This window comes from Macaca mulatta, chromosome 7, assembly GCF_049350105.2.
Source record: "Macaca mulatta isolate MMU2019108-1 chromosome 7, T2T-MMU8v2.0, whole genome shotgun sequence".
Lineage (NCBI taxonomy): Eukaryota > Metazoa > Chordata > Mammalia > Primates > Cercopithecidae > Macaca > Macaca mulatta.
In genome coordinates, this window is record NC_133412.1 from 168,827,148 (window position 1) to 168,849,164 (window position 22,017).

General features: G+C 44.0%; 2 protein-coding genes and 1 non-coding gene across 3 annotated transcripts in view; 1 reads left to right on the plus strand and 2 right to left on the minus strand.

The window, feature by feature from the left end:
• The window catches only part of SYNE3 (spectrin repeat containing nuclear envelope family member 3), a 111,069-nt gene extending 108,033 nt beyond the window's left edge, over positions 1 to 3,036 (minus strand). Inside the window, exon 1 of the mRNA XM_077941666.1 lies at positions 595 to 3,036. The gene's annotated coding sequence lies outside the window, so the exon portion shown is untranslated. The remainder of the gene's footprint in view (positions 1 to 594) is intronic.
• A 5,343-nt stretch (positions 3,037 to 8,379) lies between these two features.
• Positions 8,380 to 8,654, minus strand: LOC114679993 (small Cajal body-specific RNA 13). Its single transcript, XR_003732071.1, has one exon.
• A 1,436-nt stretch (positions 8,655 to 10,090) lies between these two features.
• GLRX5 (glutaredoxin 5) lies at positions 10,091 to 19,499 on the plus strand. Its single transcript, NM_001265635.2, is given in 2 exon segments — positions 10,091 to 10,397; positions 18,850 to 19,499. Coding segments are annotated over 2 exon segments (474 nt in total). The 5' UTR covers positions 10,091 to 10,102; the 3' UTR covers positions 19,029 to 19,499.
• Positions 19,500 to 22,017: the final 2,518 nt, after the last annotated feature.

The window sequence follows — 22,017 nt, forward strand, 5'->3', positions numbered from 1 at the left end:
CCAAGTAGCTAGGACTATAGGCACACACAACTGCTCCCAACTAACTTATAACTTTTTCTACAGACAGGGCCTCACTATGTTGCCCAGACCAGTCTAGAACACATGGCCTCAAGCAATCCTCCTGCCTCAGCCTCCCAAAGTGCTGGGACTACAGGTGTGAGCCCCCATGCCCAGGCCCTCTGTGGCTTCTGGTAAATTCCTCTTCCGCAAATCACTTGCTCCCAGTTCTCCTCATGGCCTGTCCTTCCCCAGTTATATGCTTTCCCCCGGCTTTCTTCTCTGCACTCCTTCTTGCCCTCCCTGCCCAAATCTCCTTTATCAATAGATCCAGACCTGTAGAGGCGATAATATGCATAATCTCTCCTTTATTTCAGACATAACCAGATGATTTAGATGCTCCTCAGGCACCTGGAAACAAATGCCCAAAAGTAATTCCTGACCTTACCTTTCCAATCCTCCTTCCCCCTCCCGCTGTATTCCCTGCATCAGCAAGTGTAGTCAGTGGCTAAGCAAAAACCCAGGAATAAGCCTGAATCTCCCCTTCCTCCCAGCCCCCTCCCCAGTCAGCCAGTCACCAAATTCCATCATCCCTACCTTCAAAGAACTCAGCTTGCAGTGGTGCCCTTCCCCTGTGCCCCCCACCACAATAGCTGCAAAAGTTAAATCTGATGACCCTCTTCTAAGTGGCCCCGTTAGCTCAGCCACCTCCAATCCATCCACACTCCTGCAGGGTGATCTCTCAAGCACTCGGCAGCTTACACTCCTCCTGGGACTTTCCCTTATCCAGAGGAGGAGAGCCCAAGCCCTTACCATCTGTCCTCCCCCTCAGCTATGTCCAGTCCTGCATTTCTCAAGAAACGGCCCGGCATTCCGCCAGCGGGCCCAGGGGCCTCTGTGCCTTTGCCCTGGTTGCTCCCTCTTCCTGGAATGTTCCTCCTTTTCACACAGAGGCACTTTACCCTTCTCTCAAAACTCAGCTCAAGTGCAGCTACCCTACTAAGCTTTTCGCACCCCTTTGGCGTGAGCTTTTTCCCCTCTCTCCAGTTCTCAGGGGCATTCTTGCATCTGTCCCCATCACGGGACTGCGAGGTCCTTGGGATGTGGGAGCATCTTACTCCACTCTGTAGCCTGCTTAACAGAGCCTGTGGGCACATCACTGAATGTTTCTCCACCTCCCATGGCACCTGTGGTCGATATGAGTTTCACACAATTTGGGATTTGCTGAGATCCTGCTCTGTATTGTTCACCATGTTTTCTTTATTCAAAATTATGTATTGAACACATAGTTAAGTGCCAGGGATGGCACTGGGGCACCAGGTTTCAAAAATGAATCCTACCTAACTAGAAGCTAATGGCCTAGTGTGTGTGTGGTGGTGGGTGGGGAAGGAATAGGTAACATTACAATGCATACACTCCCTGAAGGGGTGCTGGCCCCCAATCACTGTGAAACAGGGCTGGGCAGTAGGACAAGTGAGGTGGTTATATTCTTTGACCCCTCTAATTGTGTGTCCTCGGTTGACATCAGCATTTGCAGAACCACTTTATGGATGGCCCTTTCTGACCTAACGTCAGCTGAGCTCTCATCAAGCCCATTTGGTTTACAGTTAGAAAAATTCAACTTTACACCAATATTATTCAGTCCCTCAACACCCGATGAAATGTAGTAGGTACTTCGAAGGTATCTTCCATGAACTAACATGAAGTACGTAACAGAGTCAGAATAACTGTTTATCTGGCACAATGGAGTAATCCTTTTATTTTTTAACATCGCCTTAAGCTGTGTGTGTGTGTGTGTGTGTGTGTGTGTGTGTGTGTTTGTAGTTTTTGTTGGCAAGCTAAAATAAACGGCATGTTTCCTTGACTTTCTATTCAGAGCATGTGGAAAAGAATTTCTTTTTCTTGCTCGGAAGCATCACACAAGGCATTAATGCAGAAGGAACCGTCATGGGTGAAGGCTGTTCACCCCTTCTTACATCGAATGCCCCAGAACGCTGCTTTTTAAAAAGAATTCCAGAATATCTGCCTCTTAGTGCTTCACCTTTCACTTACTGTTCAGTCATTGTTTCTGCTTTTAGTGTGAGCCTTTTACATTTACTGCTTCTGATCTGTTGTGGTTATATTAGAAAACTAAGTAAGTTAGCTGTTCCCTAAAATAAGAATAGCAATTGGGTGAGAACTGAGAGGCTCTTCCTAGAATTGGGCAAAATGATTAATTTCCAGACACTGTATAATTACAGGGGCAGCCCTTATTGGCTCTTGCCCCAGCTTCCTAAGAAAAATAGACTAGTGCCCCCTACCTGCCTTGCCAGGAAAGACAGAGACTCATTCGATTATAACATGTTTCTCAAAACCAGAATGACTTTGAAAGATGTGTTATGCTCTGAACACAAGCAAAAATTCCTTCCAGTAAGAGGATATTATTTGCTCTGGAATTAGACAGCCAATAGTACGTGTGGATTATCACGGAGCTGTGGCTGCACGGTATAAAAAGATGAAACAATGGGAGTACACATCGATTTCACATCGACTAGACTGGCATGTCCCCTCAGGGCTGCACTCATACAGCTATGATATGAAAATGCCAGATCACCGTCTATCTGGAGAGGGAAGAAAGTTTGCCAATATGAAGGCTTCTCCTCAAGAAGAATTTTGTATTAAAATACAAAATTACTAAAATATTATAATACAAAATTATTTTGGTCACCCAATTTTGTCTATGTAATAAAGCTTATGCAAAAAAGCTTTTTTTTTTTTTTGAGATGGAGTCTCACTCTGTCACCCGGGCTGGAGTGCAGTGGCCGGATCTCAGCTCACTGCAAGCTCCGCCTCCCGGGTTCACGCCATTCTCCTGCCTCAGCCTCCCGAGTAGCTGGGACTACAGGCGCCCGCCACCTCGCCCGGCTAGCTTTTTGTATTTTTTAGTAGAGACGGGGTTTCACCGTGTTAGCCAGGATGGTCTCGATCTCCTGACCTTGTGATCCGCCCGTCTCAGCCTCCCAAAGTGCTGGGATTACAGGCTTGAGCCACCGCGCCCGGCTCTTTTTTTTTTTTTTTTTTTTTTAACAGAATATAATTGTTTTATGATACTTTTTTTTTTTTTTTTTTTTTTAAGATGAACTTTTGCTCTTGTTGCCCAGGCTGGAATGGAATGGCGTGATCTCAGCTCACTGCAACCTCCGCCTCCTGGGTTCAAGTGATTCTCCTGCCTCAGCCTCCTCAGTACCTTGGATTACAGGCACCCACCACCATGCCCAGCTAATTTTTTGTATTTTTAGTAGAGATGGGGTTTCACCATGTTGGCCAGGCTGGTCTCAAATTCCTGACCTCAGGTGATCCACCTGCCTTGGCCTCCCAAAGGGCTGGGATTATAGGCATAAGCCACCACACCCAGCCTTATGATAGTCTTTTATTAAAACTCTTTCAAACTGTGGCTCACTAAAATTTGATATCAATTAACAGTATCTCACTAGGATACACTTTCAAAAAATAGTACATTTAGAATTAGCAAATAGGATTTTTCTGACTGTAAAAGGAGAAAATAATATTTAAAATCCTCCATTTTTTTCCAGCAAAGGAAAGTGAACAATTAATGCCTCATCCCATTTGTAACCTGAATCATCTCTCCCCTCCCTGCAATGAAACTGGGGTCAATTTCTTTTTTGCTACATGAACTGTTTTCTATTTATTTATTTTTGAGACAGAGTCTTGCTCTGTCACCCAGGCTGGAGTACAGTGGTATGATCGTGGCTCACTGCAACCTCCACCTCCTGGGCTCAAGCAATTCTCCTGCCTCAGCCTCCCAAGTAGCTGGGACTACAGGCACCCACCACCACGCTTGGCTAATTTTGTATTTTTAGTAGAGCTGGGGTTTCACCACATTGGCCAGGCTGGTCTCGAACTCCTGATCTCAAGTGATCCGCCAGCCTCGGTCTCCCAGAGTGCTGGGATTATAGGCATGAGCCACCGTGCCAGGCCTAGACGAACGATTGAAGAAGGCTGGAGCAATGGGTTCCCACAATAGCAAGACTGCATTGTGAAGGCATGAAATTATTAAAGCTCAAAGACTGAAGAAGTACAAAGTGAAATTCTGACTCACCATAAAGTGCATTTATGGCCTTGGCAATACCTCTCAGCAATTATTCAAAAGAAAACAATTAAACTTCCTAAATGTTCTTCTGGCTGCAAACTCAGTCTATCAGAGGGAGACATAACTAACAGATAAATCTTCCTAACAGGTTTGACACACGAAACAGCAGCACTGGCTCCTTACGCTTTCTATTCTGTGATCTAGGGACCTTTTCAGGTCTTTGGAATGTAATAATATGAGTTATAAAAACTACTGGTTTTAAAAAAATGAAACACATAATACTACAAAACATGGCCATTAAACAGGCAGTTGGGGAAAATAAACAATTCTTTCATCACCTTTAATCAAAAGGCTTACCAAGTTTTATGATTACCACTTAATTCTTAATACCACTTTCCGGGAGATATGATTCAGGCCCATGTCCTTGTTATTAAATAAGGCAACAGAATGAAGTCCAACAGGTGTATGACTTTCAAGGCATGCAGCCAAGGAGCTTGGTCCTCAATGCGAGAAAGTAGCATGGGGACAAGAGGTACACAGCTTTCAGAAACAGCAGGCTATGAGCTTAGATTTTTTTATTAGATTTTTGGTTTTCTGTTTGTTTATTTGAGACAGAGTCTCGCTCTGTTGCCCAGGCTGGAGTATGCAGTGCAGTGGCGCAATCTCAGCTCACTGCAACCTCTGCCTCCTGGGTTCCAGCAATTCTCCTGCCTCAGTCTCCCGAGTAGCTGGGATTACAGGCACCCGCCACCACGCCTGGCTAATTTTTTGTATTTCTAGTAGAGACGGGGTTTCACCATGTTGGTCAGGCTGGTCTTGAACTCCTGACCTTAGGTGATCTGCCCGCCTTGGCCTACCAAAGTGCTGGGATTACAGGCGTGAGCCACCACATCCAGCTATTAGATTTTTGGATTGAACATTTTGTCATTTTAATTTGCAAAGCACAAAAATCATCTGTGTATCTAGTATATATGCAGAACCAGCAAAGATAACTGAGATAGTTGATTTTCTACAGGACTTATTGGCGATGCTATGAATCAGCAAGAGAACAGAAATTGCATGTGAAGGCAAAAAACTTAGAGACACAAGTGCTAATGTCTAACATATTATATTCGGAAAAAAACATAATTTGGAGACCAAAATGTCTGAAAACTGTTATCCTAGGGTTAATGTATGGTTCTAATGAATTCACGTATATACACAAAAATTTAACAAAAAAAGTACAATCTATGCAAGATGATAACACTTGGGGGTAAATATTTAGGAGCAGAGAAAGTACACACAGATTCCTTACAACCCTGCAGCCTTTATATGAAGAAATTCTTGAATTATATACAACCTTTAGCAGACATCAATTTGGATTTGTCCAAAATCCAGAAAGGGGAAAATAGATGTGGAAAAATCTGAGGAAAACCAAAAAGAACTCAAGTACTCAGCAACATTTAAGACCAGAACCCAGTACTACACCTCTCCCCAAACTCCAGGACAAAACTGGGTTGTCATGGCATCTGGGCTTTTCATAAATGCTCACCTATCTCCCACAGTCTATTCTAGACTGAACTAGCCAGATCTATAGCATGCCCTTTCTCTTCAGTGACCCAGTGACTCGGGTCAGGTGAAGGGAGCAGGAATTGTGTGACACAGTGGAGGCTGGCCTGCCTTCCTGTCTCCAAGATGTGGGCGGCTGTCATGAGCAAAGCCTCAGCCAAAGAAATATTAATAAACCAGCTGCCTTGTCAGATAGAGGTAGTGGAAATCCAACAAGCATTTCTATCTCCACATTAGGAACTAGAAAAATTCTGACGGCTGGACTTTGCTTCAGTTCCTTACACATTATTTTTGGTATTGTCAGGGAATCCAGTTAATTCCAGGGTTGCAGTGATGCTCTAAAACTGCTAGATGTTAGCTCAGTGCACCACAGAGAAAGGTTTCAGGTTCTAGCTCAGGTCAACAGAACTCTGGGTCCCAAATGCTATTTTAGCTTAGGAATGTGTGGTGGTTTGGCTCCTTGTACAATCCAAGCAGTCACCTTGTCCTTAATATGACATTTGCAGAATGTTCTGGCCAGCTCAGATAGACACTTCTGTACCACACATTCTCATGCAAACACACCCTCTCATTTTCTAAGAACAAACAAGAATGCAGCACTGAGTATAAAAGGAACAGGGCCGGTGCAGCAGCTCACACCTATAACCCTAGTATTTTGGGAGGGCAAGGCGGGAGGACTATTTGAGACCAGATGTTGGAGACCAGTCTGGGCAACCTACTGAGAACTCATCTCTTCAAAAATAATTTTTTTAAAAAGGAAAGGTACAGAAACACTGACATGTGGAGTGCTCAGATAAAGCATCACCTTCAGTTTAATAATCTGAACTCTAGTTCTTCATTTGGGGCTGACAAAGGGGCTATCTCAGATATGTGAAGGTTTACACTATGAATTCAATGGTCAATTTGTTTTTGGAGAAGCGGATAGAAAACAGGAGTTCTACTAAATATAGTAAAGCCTTATCTATAAATAAACGCAAGAAAAACATTTTTAGGATGCCTGAGTCAGCATGTTTACATGGCATGATTATTTAGTTTGGGGTTTAATCCATCCTGTGACTCAAATCCCAGGATTCTCAGAAGTTTCTGAGTACTTCCCACCCTCACCTCTTCACTGATGTCCACGGGGCAGGAAACGATCACAAACTAAGGCCATTTACTCAAAACACCCAAAACATTTGGCCATAGATGCAGACTGATGACAATTGTTTATTTAAGTTGTATATTTTGTCATGTTTTCATCATAGGACTAAAGAGGAATTTTAAAACCAAAATGCCAAAATATAGGCAAAAGTTGATACTTTAGACGAAATATTTCAAATACTGTTTTCTTTGATCACTGACGTTTGGTGCTAAGTATTTCACCATATTTTGGGTTGTTTTATTAAAAATTTAAACTTAGATGTATTGTTTCAATTTCCTTGGTTTGGATACACGATCTGTTTCCTGCCCTTGGTCATGCTATCAAAACAGCTCCTTGAAAGAGCACCAACATGCTTTTCCATATCCTTAGCATTTCACACACTCTATGTTCTTATCATGTTCTACAAAAACACGGCAACTTCACTATGATTTAGCAAAACACAGGCTTTGTACTCTTCCTTCTCAAGGATTACTCTTAATCTTTAATGGCAGCTGGGTTCTCAACTTAATACAACGTTGAACAAACAAAAAAGACAAGTGCTTCTGAGCCCAATATTATACATTAGGTAAGGAACACGACACTCCTCATTACTGCTCGGTCTCAGGATATACGTTTGCACATTCTTCTCCCAATGTCAGTCAACACAAAAGCAGAATTAGTTTAGAGTGGGCAATGAGAAAGATGTCAGAATCAAAATAGACACAGGGAAAGTCACAAAGAGTTCACAAGCATAAATGCCTGATAGCAAAAACAATCACAAAAGATTGCAAACCTACAATCCTGCACAAAGGCCATCTCAACCTTACACAAAAAATACATCTGCAATGCCTGCCGAGCAACCGCCTGTCCAACCTGGGCCTGGCGTCATCTTTGTTACTAATCCTTGTAGTCAACAATAATTACCTCAAAACAATTATGTAACCCTCCTCATTTTTCCTTTAAAGACCTTTGTCTTCCTCAATCTCCCAGGATACACACGGTTAACTATAGCATGCATTTTCTCATTGCAATGCTCTATTCCTGAATAAATGCCATTTTCTTTTAGGGAGCCTGTTTGTTAAGTTGACAGCAATAAACAGTTTAGGTTTTTGGCAACAAATCACCAATATTTACTTAAAAACAAACAAAAAACTTAAACACAGGCATGAACAACAGGTTATTTTGGGAAGAATTTAATATATTCTCTATTGTTAAGTGCACCAGATGCTGGACTTCTGAAACAACAATTATGCTTCAGCATAATAGCATTTTCTACATATTTCTGTTCATGTTGTTTGTTCCTCTGATTTACCCGGAATCAATGAATCTGAAAAACAAAAAGATTCTTTAAGCACCTGGTAAATTTCAGGTCCCACATTAGAAAATGAGCAAGCATCAATAATATTGATGGAGGTGAAAATATGACACTGAGACTTCCAGGTAACGTCCCGAGTTTACTTTCATAGTTTACTAGGCTCAGGTTTCATGGCGAAGGATTATTTGAAAGACTCACTCACTGACATGTGCTGATTTTCTGATTTTAAATTTGAACACTCCCAAAGCATAAACAGATCACCTCCAACAACACTGTAAAAAAATACTCAAAGTTTAAAAAAAAGGAGTAACTTGTAGCAGTACTTAGTGTCCAACAGAAAACACTCCATCTGCTAAACAATATCTCGACTGCAAAGCTTATCTTACTGTTGGCGGATAGATAATGACATAGCCCAGTCATTATCACCGTGGCAACAGTGACCAGAAACTATCAGAGGAAAATTGCACATGGAACAGCTGGCTCTCGAGCAGGCATGCCTCAGCTTCCTCTGGAGTATGCTTTTTCTGCAAGTCTGGTGTGCTAGAGGGTACTACCAACCCCATGCGGCTCCAAGACTACAGATTATATAAATCCACTGGTCCTGCTCTTCCGGATTTATTCTTCCCGCCAATAGGAGCACTTACCACGTTCCAAGCACCGTACTAGGCAGTGAGGATACAGCAGTGAATAAAGTTGAGTGCCGGGTAGAGAAGTCAATAACCAAGCTAGTAAATCCTGTATATTGTCAAACACTGGTAAGAACAAGGGAGACTAGCACAAGCAATGGGCCTAAGGAGGCTTGCTTTCCCTCCTCTGCACTCCCACACTGCTTTGTATCTGCTTCTCATTTGTCACGCCGGCTCCAAGCTTTGGGCACCAGGTCTCCCTGGACATTCCGCGCTGGCACCGCACCTAGCACCCAGCGGCTGCTCAGGAGACGTTTGTAGAACGAACGAAGTCACTTCTTAGTTCCCCATTCAACAAACCTTTCCTGATCCTAGGCCCAACAGCTTAAAAGGCTGGAGGACCAACGAGGCTGGAAACTCAGAGGCGGCCGAACGCGGTGGCTCACGCCTGTAATCCCAGCACTTTAAGAGGCCGAGGCAGGAGGATCCCTTGAAGCCAGGAGTTCGAGACCAGCCTGGGCAACAAAGTGAGACCACCCTCCCCCCCCCCACTTCCGTCTCTACAAAAAGAAAGGAAGAAAAACGAAACCCAGAGGAAATCACACAGGCAAAAGCGCTTTACAAACTTTAAAAATGAAAATTGTTCTAGAGAAATAATCGCGCGCCGGAGGCGGAAGCCCCAGAGCCTCAGCTCCCACGTGGCGGCGGAGCCGAGGGAGGGTCCAGGAGCCGAGGCTACAGCCCGAGCGCTGGAACCCCGGTCAGGCTCCCGCTCTCCGCCACGACGAACCGCATTCGGCCGCGGCGCTCCGCAGGCGCCCAGGGACGCCCACCTAAGCTGGGAGACGCGGATACTGGCCCGGCCTAGCTCCGCTACCTCCCAAGAGACCGGAACCACGGGCCCACCAACCGCGTTGCCATGGCAATTCAACCACCGCCGACACCGGAACCGGAAACTTCTTTGGGAAGTGACCCCTTCCCGGCATCCGCGGAATGGGCAAGTCCCGCGCCTCTCCCAGTTGTCTCAGGGTATCCCAGCTGGCCTCATTGGCTCACGGGAGGAAAGTCGTCTTCCCTCTTGTTTTGCCTCTCGTTGCCCTGCAAGCGCGACCCCGATGGACATCCATTCTCTCCAATTAACTAGCACAGCGGTTGCCGACGGCCAATAGTAAGGCAGTAGGATGCGACTCAGGCATAAGGCCCACCTCCTACCTGCCGGACGGGACGAGCAACGTGATTGGTAGAATCGAGTAATTGCCGATCAGTGTTGTCCAATCACGGAGGGCAGTTTAGAGCCGGTCCAATGAGGGTCTCTAGGGGGTGGGTCGAACTGCCGCGGGCCGGGGAGCGCTCCGGGTGGCCAGCTGTGTGTCTGGGCTGTCGTGGGTTCCGGCGAGCGTGCGGAGATGAGCGGGTCCCTCGGCCGAGCGGCGGCGGCTCTGCTCCGCTGGGGGCGCGGCACGGGCGGCGGTGGCCTTTGGGGTCCGGGCGTGCGGGCGGCGGGCTCGGGCGCGGGCGGCGGCGGCTCGGCGGAGCAGCTGGACGCGCTGGTGAAGAAGGACAAGGTGGTGGTCTTCCTCAAGGGGACCCCGGAGCAGCCCCAGTGCGGCTTCAGCAACGCCGTGGTGCAGATCCTGCGGCTGCACGGCGTCCGCGACTACGCGGCCTACAACGTGCTGGACGACCCCGAACTCCGACAAGGTCAGGCCAGTGTGCCGGGCAGGCACCCTCCGCCCTGGGCCCAGGAGCAGCGCTGCACGAGGCCGAGGGGTTCTGCCGCGCCGGGCTGGAGAGCGGGGCTCCATCGGCTGGGGTCTGTCTGGAGGTTCGAGCCGGGTTAGGGCGAGGAGTACTGTCCTGGAGTAGAGTTTGGGCTGCAGGTGTGGTTGATTTGACTGAGTCTTGAGGATCTGGGGCTCTCTACTGTTGCCAACTTGAGCAGTAGGTCAAGTCCTGAGGGTTCAGTTATCCTCACCTCGAGCTAATATAGGCGTTTCGGGGCGGCTTGTCAATGACTGACTCGGAGGAGGGCGGCCTGCAGCCTGACTGCTCTGCACGGTTAGGAAACTCAGTAAGGACCCGCTGTGAGATAGGTACTTTCGCGGACACTCTGGGGAGGTTGGAAGCCATTGGCCTGCTCGTGGGTAACGGTCTGGGGCTGTCGATGGTGGGGAGAGGACTGAAGTTGTCTTTGAGGCTAGTGAGGTCGGAGGCTGATCTCTTTTGGCGCACGGCTCAGGGTGGCAAGCACCATCCTCTGGTTGCTACAAGCAAAGGGTTGGGACTGCTGTCGGCTGGTCTTAGTCGGGATCTGTGTTGTCGGGGAAAAGTCATGACATTTGGCTTTAGATACTCAAACACAGGGCTGAATGTTTGTGGGCCAGGGCTTGGAGAGGTTTGTGGGGAAAAGAAGCAGCCCTGGCTCCTGGGCGCCGGACTAACTCACTGGCTCAGCCTCGGAGCCCAGGGGACCAGGGGCCAGATGGATCAGGCCAGGAGAAGGGAGGCTGCAGCTAATTAGCATCTTTTCCAAGTACCCCGCGTGCATTCGCCAGTCTTATCTGAGTGGGGGAGGAGGAAGAGGCCAGGATGGTCAGGGTTGGTGGAGAACTGGGAAGGCTGTACCTGTTCTTCTAGAGAGTGACTTAGGGTACCTGCATCCCAGTTAGAGACTTTCAGAGACTGAGTCCCTGCATGTCCCTAGCTAAAAAGAGGTGCCAGGTGTGTGCTAAAAGTAGGTGCCAGGTTCTCTGTTACTCTAAATTTGAAATTACTAACCATAGTCATTCCTTACATTGATGAGACAGGCTGGTGTTTGGAAAAGCTTTGGGTTGAAATCCTCTTTTGTGGCTAATCAGGTGTAAAACTTAAGTCACTCAACTGCATTTGAGGATAATGAGACAATTTGGCAAAGTTTTTGTTAGGAAGACAAAGTGAAAATTACAGAAAGTGTATGTCATCTTACCTGTCACAGAAAGCACCCGGTAAATGGTAGCTGGCTTCATATAGCACTTTATGGTTTTCAAACGTATTTTTTCCCAGATTATCTAGTCCTTAAAGACTCTTGGTGATGAGTGATCTTCCATTTGCTGTAGGTGATAGTGGTGTGGGTGGGACCTAGAAGGCATGTTAAGTTGAGGAGTTGACAGGGCAGGTTCAAATTACCACGTATATGTAATGTTGCCATGTGTTATTCTCATGACCCTTTTGTCTTCCTGGTCAACTAGAATGCCACCAGTTACTGGGCTCAGTTTTATCATGTACAAGGCAAAGGACCTGCAGTCTTCCTTCAAAGACAGCTTCTCTGCTTAAAAGAGGAGTAACTGTTTTGCAGTCTTTTAACAGAGACCTTGCAGGGGGTCCGCTGCAAATTGCCAATATGGCACTAGTAAAAAAGTTGTGTTGTTATCTCGCTTAGTATAATGTTTTGAGGTCTTTGGTTTGTGATTTTATTTTCTCTTGTTTAATATAACTGGAAATGAGATATGCTGGAATATAGCTAATAAACTGAAAGTAGGAGCAAAAATAAGAATATGTACTGATACCATTTTATTTTTCTGTCTTTTATCCATGTCTGGTGTCTGGTTTCGGAGTTTACTTTCTTAAGTATTCAAACAGCAGCAACAGGAATTTAACCCTTACATTCCTTGACCAGTGAGTTTCATCAGATTGCTATTTTGGTTAATAAATGTGTTGTATAGATATTGAATATAACATATACCTCTTTTATTGATTAGAAAAGTAAAGATTAGTGTAAGTATTAACATTTGGACTGGGGCAGGGTGGTAAAAGCACGTTCCCAAAATGGGGATTAGTTCAGCCAGGGTATAAGACTCTTCCCCTCTTCTCTATACAGCTTTATTTACCAAGAGCAACTAATGGGCTGTCTGATGCTTGCTTTTGCCAGCCAAAGCTGTGTACACCAGATCCAAGGTCATTTCTAGTAATAGGAACAGAGCTCTTGCAAAACTGGCCTTGTGTTGGTTCTTATGCCAAGGAGACCTGAACTTTACAAAGCGCCCAAACCAGAGGAAAACATTCTTTCCTAGTTTTGGGTACTTGGTTCCCAGGAGTGTGATGCAGACAGATCTTAAGACTGTGACCCAAGGAACAAAGGTGACTATGAGGCAGCATTGTGTTCTGGCCTTCTCAAGACCTTCCTGTACTTCTCTTTTTATCTGGAGTGCACACAGAAGACAGTCACAGAGGGATCAGGTCCCAGTAGACTGACATCGCTTCCTAATCCTAGTCTTAATAAAGGAACGTATGCTCATGGAAGCAACTTGGAAAACACTGAAAAGTTTAAGAAGGAAAATCACCTATAATTTTATGGAAACCATTGTATTAACATTTGGATCTAGTTCCTAACAGCTTTTTTTTTAAAACACATCGAGACCATGCTTGTCTATACGTAGTATTTTGCCCTCCAGGGAACATGTCTGATGCCTGTGGCACTGCATGTACGGCTTATGCAAAGCAAGCTTTCAGTGAGCATTTCAATAAATAAATAAATGCTGCTTTTATTTGTCATTATATTGCAAGCTCTGTGGCCTTAAATACATTATAAACATTTGCTGCCGATTTAGATCATCATTGTAGTCCTTGCATCTGGAACAGTGACAGAATAGGGACTCAAATATTTGTGAAATAAATAACCATATCCTATTGTTGAAATTTTATTAAGCATTTGAAAATACGCTCAACCTTTTCAGTATCAGGGAATTGAAGACAGTAGTGAAACACGTGTCATGCTGGTGAACCTTAAAAGTTGGATGACAAGTTGTGTGTATGTGTTTGTGTGGTGCACATGTAGTAAGCTGCAGATGGTAGTATAAAATGGCACCAACACTTTGGAGGAGTAACTGTCAGTACCCAGTCAAGTTATGGGTGAACAGAGCCTAAGACCCAGCTGCGTGACTCCTAGGTATATATTTAGAGAAGGGGATCTGCAAACTTACCCTAGTAAAGGGCCAGAGAGTAAGTATGTCAGGCTTTGTAGGCAGGTGGTCTTTGTTGCATCTATTCAACTCTGCTGTTAGATAGCGTGAAGTCAGTCATGGGCAATATGTAGATGAATGAGCAGGCTGAGTTTCCATAAAACTTTATTTACGAAAATAGGAAGTAGACTGGAATTGGCCTGAAGACTACAGTTTATCTGCCCCTGGCCTAGAGACTGCCTTCTGCATGGGTGTGTTAGGACATGGGTCCCCAGCCCCCAGGCCAGGGATCCAGGCCGTACAGCAGGAGGTAAGCGGTGGGCAAGCAAGCTTTACTGCCTGAGCTCCACCTCCTGTCACATCAGTGACGGCATTAGGTTCTCATAGGAGCACAAACATGCGAGGAATCCAGGTTGTGCATTCCTTATAAGAATGTAACTAATGCCTGATGATGTGAGGTGGAACAGTTTCATCCCGAAGCCATCCCCACCCTTTCCCGGTCCATGGAAAAATTGTCTTCCACAAAACCAGTCCCCGGTGCCAAAAAGGTTGGGGAGCTCTGTGTTAGGATACCTGTGTCGGGGCGTTCACTGTAGCGTGGCTTGCAGTAATGAAAAACTGACAGGAAGGAATCTTGGTCTATTAGTAGCAGACCGGATAAATAAACTTTAGTCATATGATGGAAAGGTAAACGGTAGTTAAAATAAACTAGATCTAGTTGTATTTAACGTGGCTGAATGTATTTAACATAGCCATGTTAAAATGTATTTAACATGGCTAAATACATTTAACATGGTATTTAACATGGCTCAAAAATACAATGTTTAGTCAAAAAGCAAGTAGCAAACATGTAATTATGGCATAATACCATTTGTATATGTAAATGTTAAAGATATAAAACAGTCCCATATATTGCAGATATGTGTGCAATGCACTTGTAGCTCATGGGCAGGAGTGACAGATGGCAGCTAGAGGGTAGAGGCCACCTCTGGTGAGGGATATAAATCCTGGTTTCACTGCATGCTGTCACTGTGAGTTTTGTTAAGTTACTTAACCCTTCTGAGCCTTACTTTCTTCATCTGTAAAGTAGTGATAATTGTACCTGCCTTGTCAGATTTTTGTAAAGATTAAATAAGATTATTTTTGTAAAACGCTTAAAGAGTGTGAAACTCAGTAATCCTTAACTCAGTAAATGGTTTTTTTGTTTGTTTGTTTTTTGTTTTTTGAGACAGTGTCACTCTGCTGCCCAGGCTGAAGTGCAGTGGGCAATCTTGGCTCACTGCCACCCCTGCCTCCCGGGTTCAAGCGATTCTCCTGCCTCAGCCTCCCAAGGAGCTGGGATTACAGGTGCCTGGCACCATGCCTGGCTAATTTTTTTTTGATTTTTAGTAGGGACAGGGTTTCACCATGTTGGCCAGGCTAGTCTGAACTCTTGACCTCAGGTGATGCACCAGCCTTGGCCTCCCAAAGTGCTGGGATTACAGGTGTGAGCCAACGCACCTGGCCTGAATGGTATTTTTATTACTTTATGGTATACTTAATCACTTTTTCCTGCATTATTTTCCTATGCTTTTTCTGTTGCCTATTTTTCTCAGAAGGGTGGGTGGTGGAGGATGTTGGTATGGAGAGAATGTCCACACTGTACCTGGTACTATGCTAGGAGCTCAATTCATTTCATTCATTAGATATCATGGAATCTTCGTAATAAATCTGCGAGGCGTAGAGTATATTCCCATTTTACAGATGAGGAAACTGAGGCTAAGAGATTAACAGATTTGTCTGAGGCTGCATTTACAGGCTAGCAAACTGGATCTACTGACCCTTAAGCCTGTGCCTTGCCCACTCTGCCCTGTGCTTTGCTTTTCTTCTAGTGAGGGTCTACTGATGTCCATGCTTTCAGCTCTGATCATCTTATCTTGACTTAACGCCATTCTCTAAATTAGGTAATATGAAGAAATTGTGACTCTCAGAGGTGGTGCAACTTGCCCAAGGTCACAGAGCCTAGTAGGTAAGAGACAGAGTTGGAACTCACATTAGATTCTGAAGCTACTGTAGTGAAGTTCTACCAGGAAAAATAAAAAGAAAGAAAACTATGATTATGCTGCTCTTATAATTTAGTGTCCAAACCAGGAGTATTGTCCAGTGTTCTGAATGTGATGAATTTTGAAAAATACCTTTTGAAAGTTCTGGAAGGGAATTTTAAAGTACATTTCTGTCCTCTTTCTGAGTTGATACTTTGGAATATAAATTTGTTGGTATGGGTTTTTTTGGTGGAGCATTAGATGTGCGTAAACTGACTTTGTAAGATAGCCTCCGAACTACCAGTTCCTAGTGTTACTCTGTCATACAACTTTGCAGTCAGCATTTTCTGCCCCGGATGGAATCACCACTGTCTATCACGTATGAAATAATGATTATCATTAAAATTCATTCTTGGATATGATTTTCTAATTTTCGAGAGTAGCTCTCCGATTCTGAGTTATTTCAAGTGATATTTGTAAGAACTACCACTGCATATTGCAGTTTTTGAAAACTAAAGTGTGAGAGAGATTAACCATGTTTAAACAGTTACTTGTGAGTCCGCAGGATTCATTTTAATATTCAACTTATGAAGAGTAGTCTTTTATTATTAGGAGTTTCTCAGCTTCACTCCGTAGGAAGCAATTGGCTATTTCCTTAAATATTTAAACTGGTAATCAGTTTTCTTAAAAATGGAAAATAGCATAGTCATGAAGAAGGGTGCCAACGTTTGGCCTTGATGTCAGCTGCTTGTTACACCTATTCATCTAAAAATTAAAGAAACAGCTAAATTTAATTTTGATACACTGTCAGCTGCTGTCAAGAACAGGCAGGTGGCTCACGAGAAGTTAGTATCACTTGCATGTGGCTGTGTGTGTTGGGTGTTCAGAATGTCTGAAAGCCTGCTGGTTTTGGTAGTTTTGGTGGTGAGGATTCTGGGAGTCTCCCCTTCTCTCATAGTCAGGACATACAATCTGCAGCAACATAAAGTTTAATGAATGAGGCAAGCCCAATGCTTTGAGTGTGATACTATAAAAATGATTGATGAAAAGCAATTTTACTTTAGAAACATGTATTTTTAGGGTAAAACGTAGTTTTGGGTAGTTCTCAGGCAGCAAACTTATTTCCATTTTTGGTGTGTTTCAAAAATTATAGACACCCACCAAAATAAATCAGTAAAAACTGATTATTATGGAAAGCTTCATGCAATATATTACTCATTGAAACAAAACAGATCGTTCATGCACATAAATGATTCATTTGCATAAAAGGTATTTAAGAAAGTTTAAGAGAACGAAAAGAAGCTCATGTTTACTTTAAACATTTCTTAATCTCGCACCCAGCTCTCAATCATCATAAAGGTAAAAGTTTGTAATCGGCATCATTGTAAAAAGTAAGTTTTGATAGACTTTGTATTTGAGGACAGAGTTTGAAGAAAGTAAAAAACACACAAATTATGCTAGTTGTTTTTGTTGACATGGCATCAAACATCAGCGTGATGAATAACTTGAATTCATCAGGGTATTCTAGTATATCTAGATATTTGGCATTATAAAGACATTTTGATGATTAATGGAATTTACCCTTTATTAGCAGCTGCCAAAGAGCTAGCTGATGTTTCTTTACCAGCACCCAGAGTGGCTGAGAGGTGTGCTGTTGGAGGCCTGGAGCAATGTAACCCTTTCTTAATATGTGACATCTGGAGAAGGAAGATAAAGCCCTTGGTTCAGGGGCTTTCTCTAGGACTGTCATTTAGAGCAAAGTCAGTTTTTTTTTTATAAGGCAATAACTTTTAAGAAAAAAATAAATTGTATATTGGGACTTGTGATATAACTGAAATCAGTAATTTTATTTGGAAAATGATAATAAATTATAGGGTATCAAGAGCAAGTTTTTGTATTTTTAGTTTGTTTACATAAAAATCAATTTGTGTAAACTGTACTATACTTGAACAATCTATTGACTTTTCTGTTTTGTTTACCCATATGCTCATTTTGGCCATTTAAAAATATCTGTGTAAATATAAAAGTGTCACATAAGAGTTAGTTCCTATATGCCATGCTTTGACCATCTTCGTTTTTAACATGACCAATACAGGCTTTTTAATGGCCAGCTATGTTTTTGAAAGGACAGTCATCTCAACATACAAGCAGAAAAGGAAGTAGAATGATGAAGAGGAATGTTAAGAGTAATCTTTTATGTCTTAAGATTGAAGCCACATTTCTTTCTTACCATTTTGTTACAGTCGTCGTCCTTGTGACTCAGAATTGAACAGAGTAGTCACACAGCTGCGCTGTCACAGAGCATCCCTCATCTCCTCTGTGTCCTCAGAGCCATTTGCACACAGGACTGATCACATGCTTGCTGGTTGGTTTCTTGGCTGTTGTGAGCTCTGGAGAGCAGAGCGGGTCTCAGCCCCCGAACCCCCTAGCCCTGGACAGGGCCCTTGCTGAGCTCTGGGCCTTCATTAGACTTACCAGTCTCTTTGGGTTCTGCACAGAGCCTGATCATCCACTCCACAGAGAGCCCATCACAGTGGCTGGATAGAGGGGAACTGACAACCCATAGCCGTGGGACAGGAATTTTTCCCTGGGTAAAAGTAATTGTTAAAAAAAAAAAAAACTCAGCAACTCATCATCTCGAGCAGAAGTAACTGATGGCCTGCACCAACCTAGACAGTCACAGTCATGAAAAGCGCGCAGGTGGGATTGCCCGAATTGGCCGTGAATTACCGTGATGGATCCATTTAGGTATGAAGTTGGTTGTGACATTTCTTCAAGTTTGCTTCACCTGAAGCTTGACTAGTAGATGAAGAATTACGGCCTTATGTATCTTATGTGACTTGCATTACCCAGTCCAGTCCTCTGCCATTAATCTGCAGTATATCAGGTATTTTATTGAGGATCTTACTTACCTAATTCTCACAAAAACCTTGCGAGATGAGGGTGGAAACAGGATGAGAAGTCAGGTGACTTGTCTGAGGGTGGATGGTTTGTAATTGGAAGTTAGGGCCTAACCACTGATCTCTTTGACACGAAAACTCGTGCTCTTAGTAGCAAACACAGTGCTCTTAAGATTGGGGGGAGCCAGGGAGGGACAATGGGTTGTCTGCTACTAGTGGATCAGAATGACATATTTAATCACGAAAGGTTCAGCTTTCACCATTTAAATAACAAATAAATGTTCTTTCTCCATAGGCATTAAAGACTATTCCAACTGGCCCACCATCCCGCAAGTGTACCTCAATGGCGAGTTTGTGGGGGGCTGTGACATTCTTCTGCAGATGCACCAGAATGGGGACCTGGTGGAAGAACTGAAAAAGCTGGGGATCCACTCCGCCCTTTTAGATGAAAAGAAAGACCAAGACTCCAAGTGAGGGCGGCCAGGTCCTCACTGAGCAGAGAGGGAGCCGTTCACGTCAGAGACTCACTGCCAGAAAAGCCTTACCCATTTTGGTTTTCACTATTGAGACCGCAGCTGCTTGCACTGATCATTTTGGTTCATGAGCAGTTGGGTGATTTTAGTTTGTCTGGTGTTTGGGCTAAGAATATTTTATTGTGGACTTAATTCCAACCACTGCACTGTAACGATTCAATGCTGTATTATGAGATTGCTGTAAACAAAATTCATTCTTGTATTGTCGCTTATTCTTTGCCTGATTCAGGAGTTAAATAGGAGCTTTGGAATCATTATTCGTGACCCCTCTGCAAATGTGTCAGTCTCCAAAGACAGTATCTCCCCCCAGATTTTGTGTAGCTTCTTTTGTTACGGAAAATGATGGACAAAAAAAGAAACTGTGATAACTGAGGCGTTGGCATTGTTTTTTAAAATAAACTCCAGCACAGGGATGCTGTGCATGCCTGAGTTAATTCTGAAGTGCATGTGTCTGTAAGGATTTGGAGTGCCTGCAATGTTTTGTGTGTGGGAAGTAAGGGTGATTCTCATATTCTTCTATTAAATTTGCCACAAGAATTGCCATTGAGCCCTGGTCTACTTTCTGGGGGAAGCTGCTGTTTGGATGGTGAGTCAACTACGCAGCTGGAGGCGTGGGTGGGCTGGAGGGAGCAGAGGTGGGTGAGGCCGGAGGAGGCGGCCCCACCTGCCTATCTCTGGAGTCCTGTGCTTGGCAAACTGCTACAGTTAGATAGGGAGACACCGGCAGCAGTCCACCGAGCTAGGGGATTTAATGAGTATTTTACTTCTTAAAAAATGGGGCCCTTTCTCAAAGAGGACATAATTGGGACTGTGGCAGAGATTCTCCCAGTGTCTGGTGTCTTTATAAGACTTTTCCATGATTTCTGCATCCCAAGACTGGAGCCTGGTAGAGCCTGGGGCTGTGCAGTGGCCGTGGGAAGGAAGCCCACCCTCGTGCGGCGTGGAGGCTTTGTTCATCTTCAGGGACTTAAAGAGAGCACTTGTCTAGAAATGTGGCTGTACGAGGCAGAGGTGGGAAGAAGGATGCATTTTCTCATGGAAAGGGCAAAAAGGGACAGGATGGCTCCTTTTCCCCAGAGCCATTCTAGAGGCTGTTCTTCGTTGCTTATTTAATCTCCCTGAGTTCCTCTTGAGAATACTCTGAAAACAGACTTCCTCCACGAGGTCAGGCTAGAACTGGATGGAGTTGCCCCTGCTCCCCTTCCCCAGAGGTTTTGGAAGGGGAAGGAAAGCTGTATCCCCCCGCCCCCCGCCCTGGGACTGCCCCATCAGATGAGAGCACTGCTCCTCAGTGATCACCCACGTAACAGTGTCAGAGAAAGAAAAATAGATTATTCTCAGAAAAAAAGGTTATTACATTCATTGTCTGCTACATCCCATGATACCTTTATGTCTGCTGTAAGCTAAGGGACCTTAGGATCTTAGAGGAGGTTAAAACACATCCATTGGAGCCATTTGGTTTAGAAATGAGGGAAGCAGGAGCACTAGAAGGATCCACCTTGTCCTGTAGACAGAGTCACCATGAATCACTTCATACTGCCTCTGGATGGATATAGGCCATGGACCAGAGGCTGGGTCTGCAAAATTGTCCCTTGCTGTCACATCTAGTGAGGAGTGTGGTACATATTCACAATTTTGCTTCTTTTGGCTTTTCCTTAAATCTGCCTGTGTACCCTTAGGTTTCATCTGAAAAGTGGAATGATGAGAAACTTATTGATGGAAAGCATCAACGTGAGAAACCTCTCTAGAATATGATTAGAGCTAGGAAAAGGCTGCCAAGTGAATAATTTGACCCATGCTTACGAGTCATAGTGAGATCATATCGAAGTCACTAGGGAACTTAATAAGTTGAAGGAATCACTGGGCTCTACCAGGAATGTAAGTGTTCTTAGAGTTAATTAATAAGTTTTTCTATATGCCTAACAAGCCTTTACCAAGTAGAAAATTGAAGATGCTATCTAGTGTAAGTCTGAATAATTTTGATGGTCTGCGTAATTAGAATTCACTGTGAGAATTAGAGAAGAGACACAGAGGTTCCTTGTGCAAACAGCAGTATCACACACCTATTTAAAATGCAAGGACTGCTCGGGTTTTCAGTACAGTCCATTAGGCCTGTATTAGTGTGATTATATTGTCTATTTGTCATAGCTTCAGGGTCTGTGTTATTAGACCCTTAGAAGTAGATCACGTTATTTTAGAAGATTAAATTTTATGATTTCAGGTAGTTTCAATTTTTTTTCATGGATTGGTAGTTACATAAATGTCATTACGCTTCATTTAAGCTGTGAGTTTTAGAGAGATCTTAGGACAGAAGATAACTTTTAAGATGAGTTTCTTTTTTACAAGCCATAGCTGCCAGCTTAATAGAGAATTCTTGTTACATTCGTTAGGTTTACTTAGATATTTTGACATAAATTATATTTTGAGAAATCAGGTCCCTTGTTTGTGACAGGAGGGACTGTACTAAGGGCAGAGGAGTGACTTGGGTTGGCAAGGTTTTATTGGTGCAAACTGATTGATTGATTGAAAAAGGGTCTTGCCCTGTTGCCCATGCTGGAGTGCGGTGGCCTGATTATGGCTCACTGCAGCCTTGACCTCCTGGGCTCAAGCGATCCTTCCCACACAGCCTCCTGAATAGCTGAGACTTCAGATGTGCACCACAACACCTGCTTAATTTATTATTATTTTTTTTTTTTAGAGACAGGGTCTCCCTATGTTGCCCAAGCTGGTCTTGAACTCCTGGCTCAAGTGATCCTCCCACTCTGGCCTCCCAAAGTGTTAAGATTACAGGCATGAGCCACTGTGCCCGGCAGAAACAAATTGAAATGTGAGGTGAGAAAGCTTTCATGTTGGTTCCTGAGAGTCACCGACAGGAAAAGATATATATTAGGGGATGGCCACACAGAAGACTGATTGTTTTAAAAATTTAA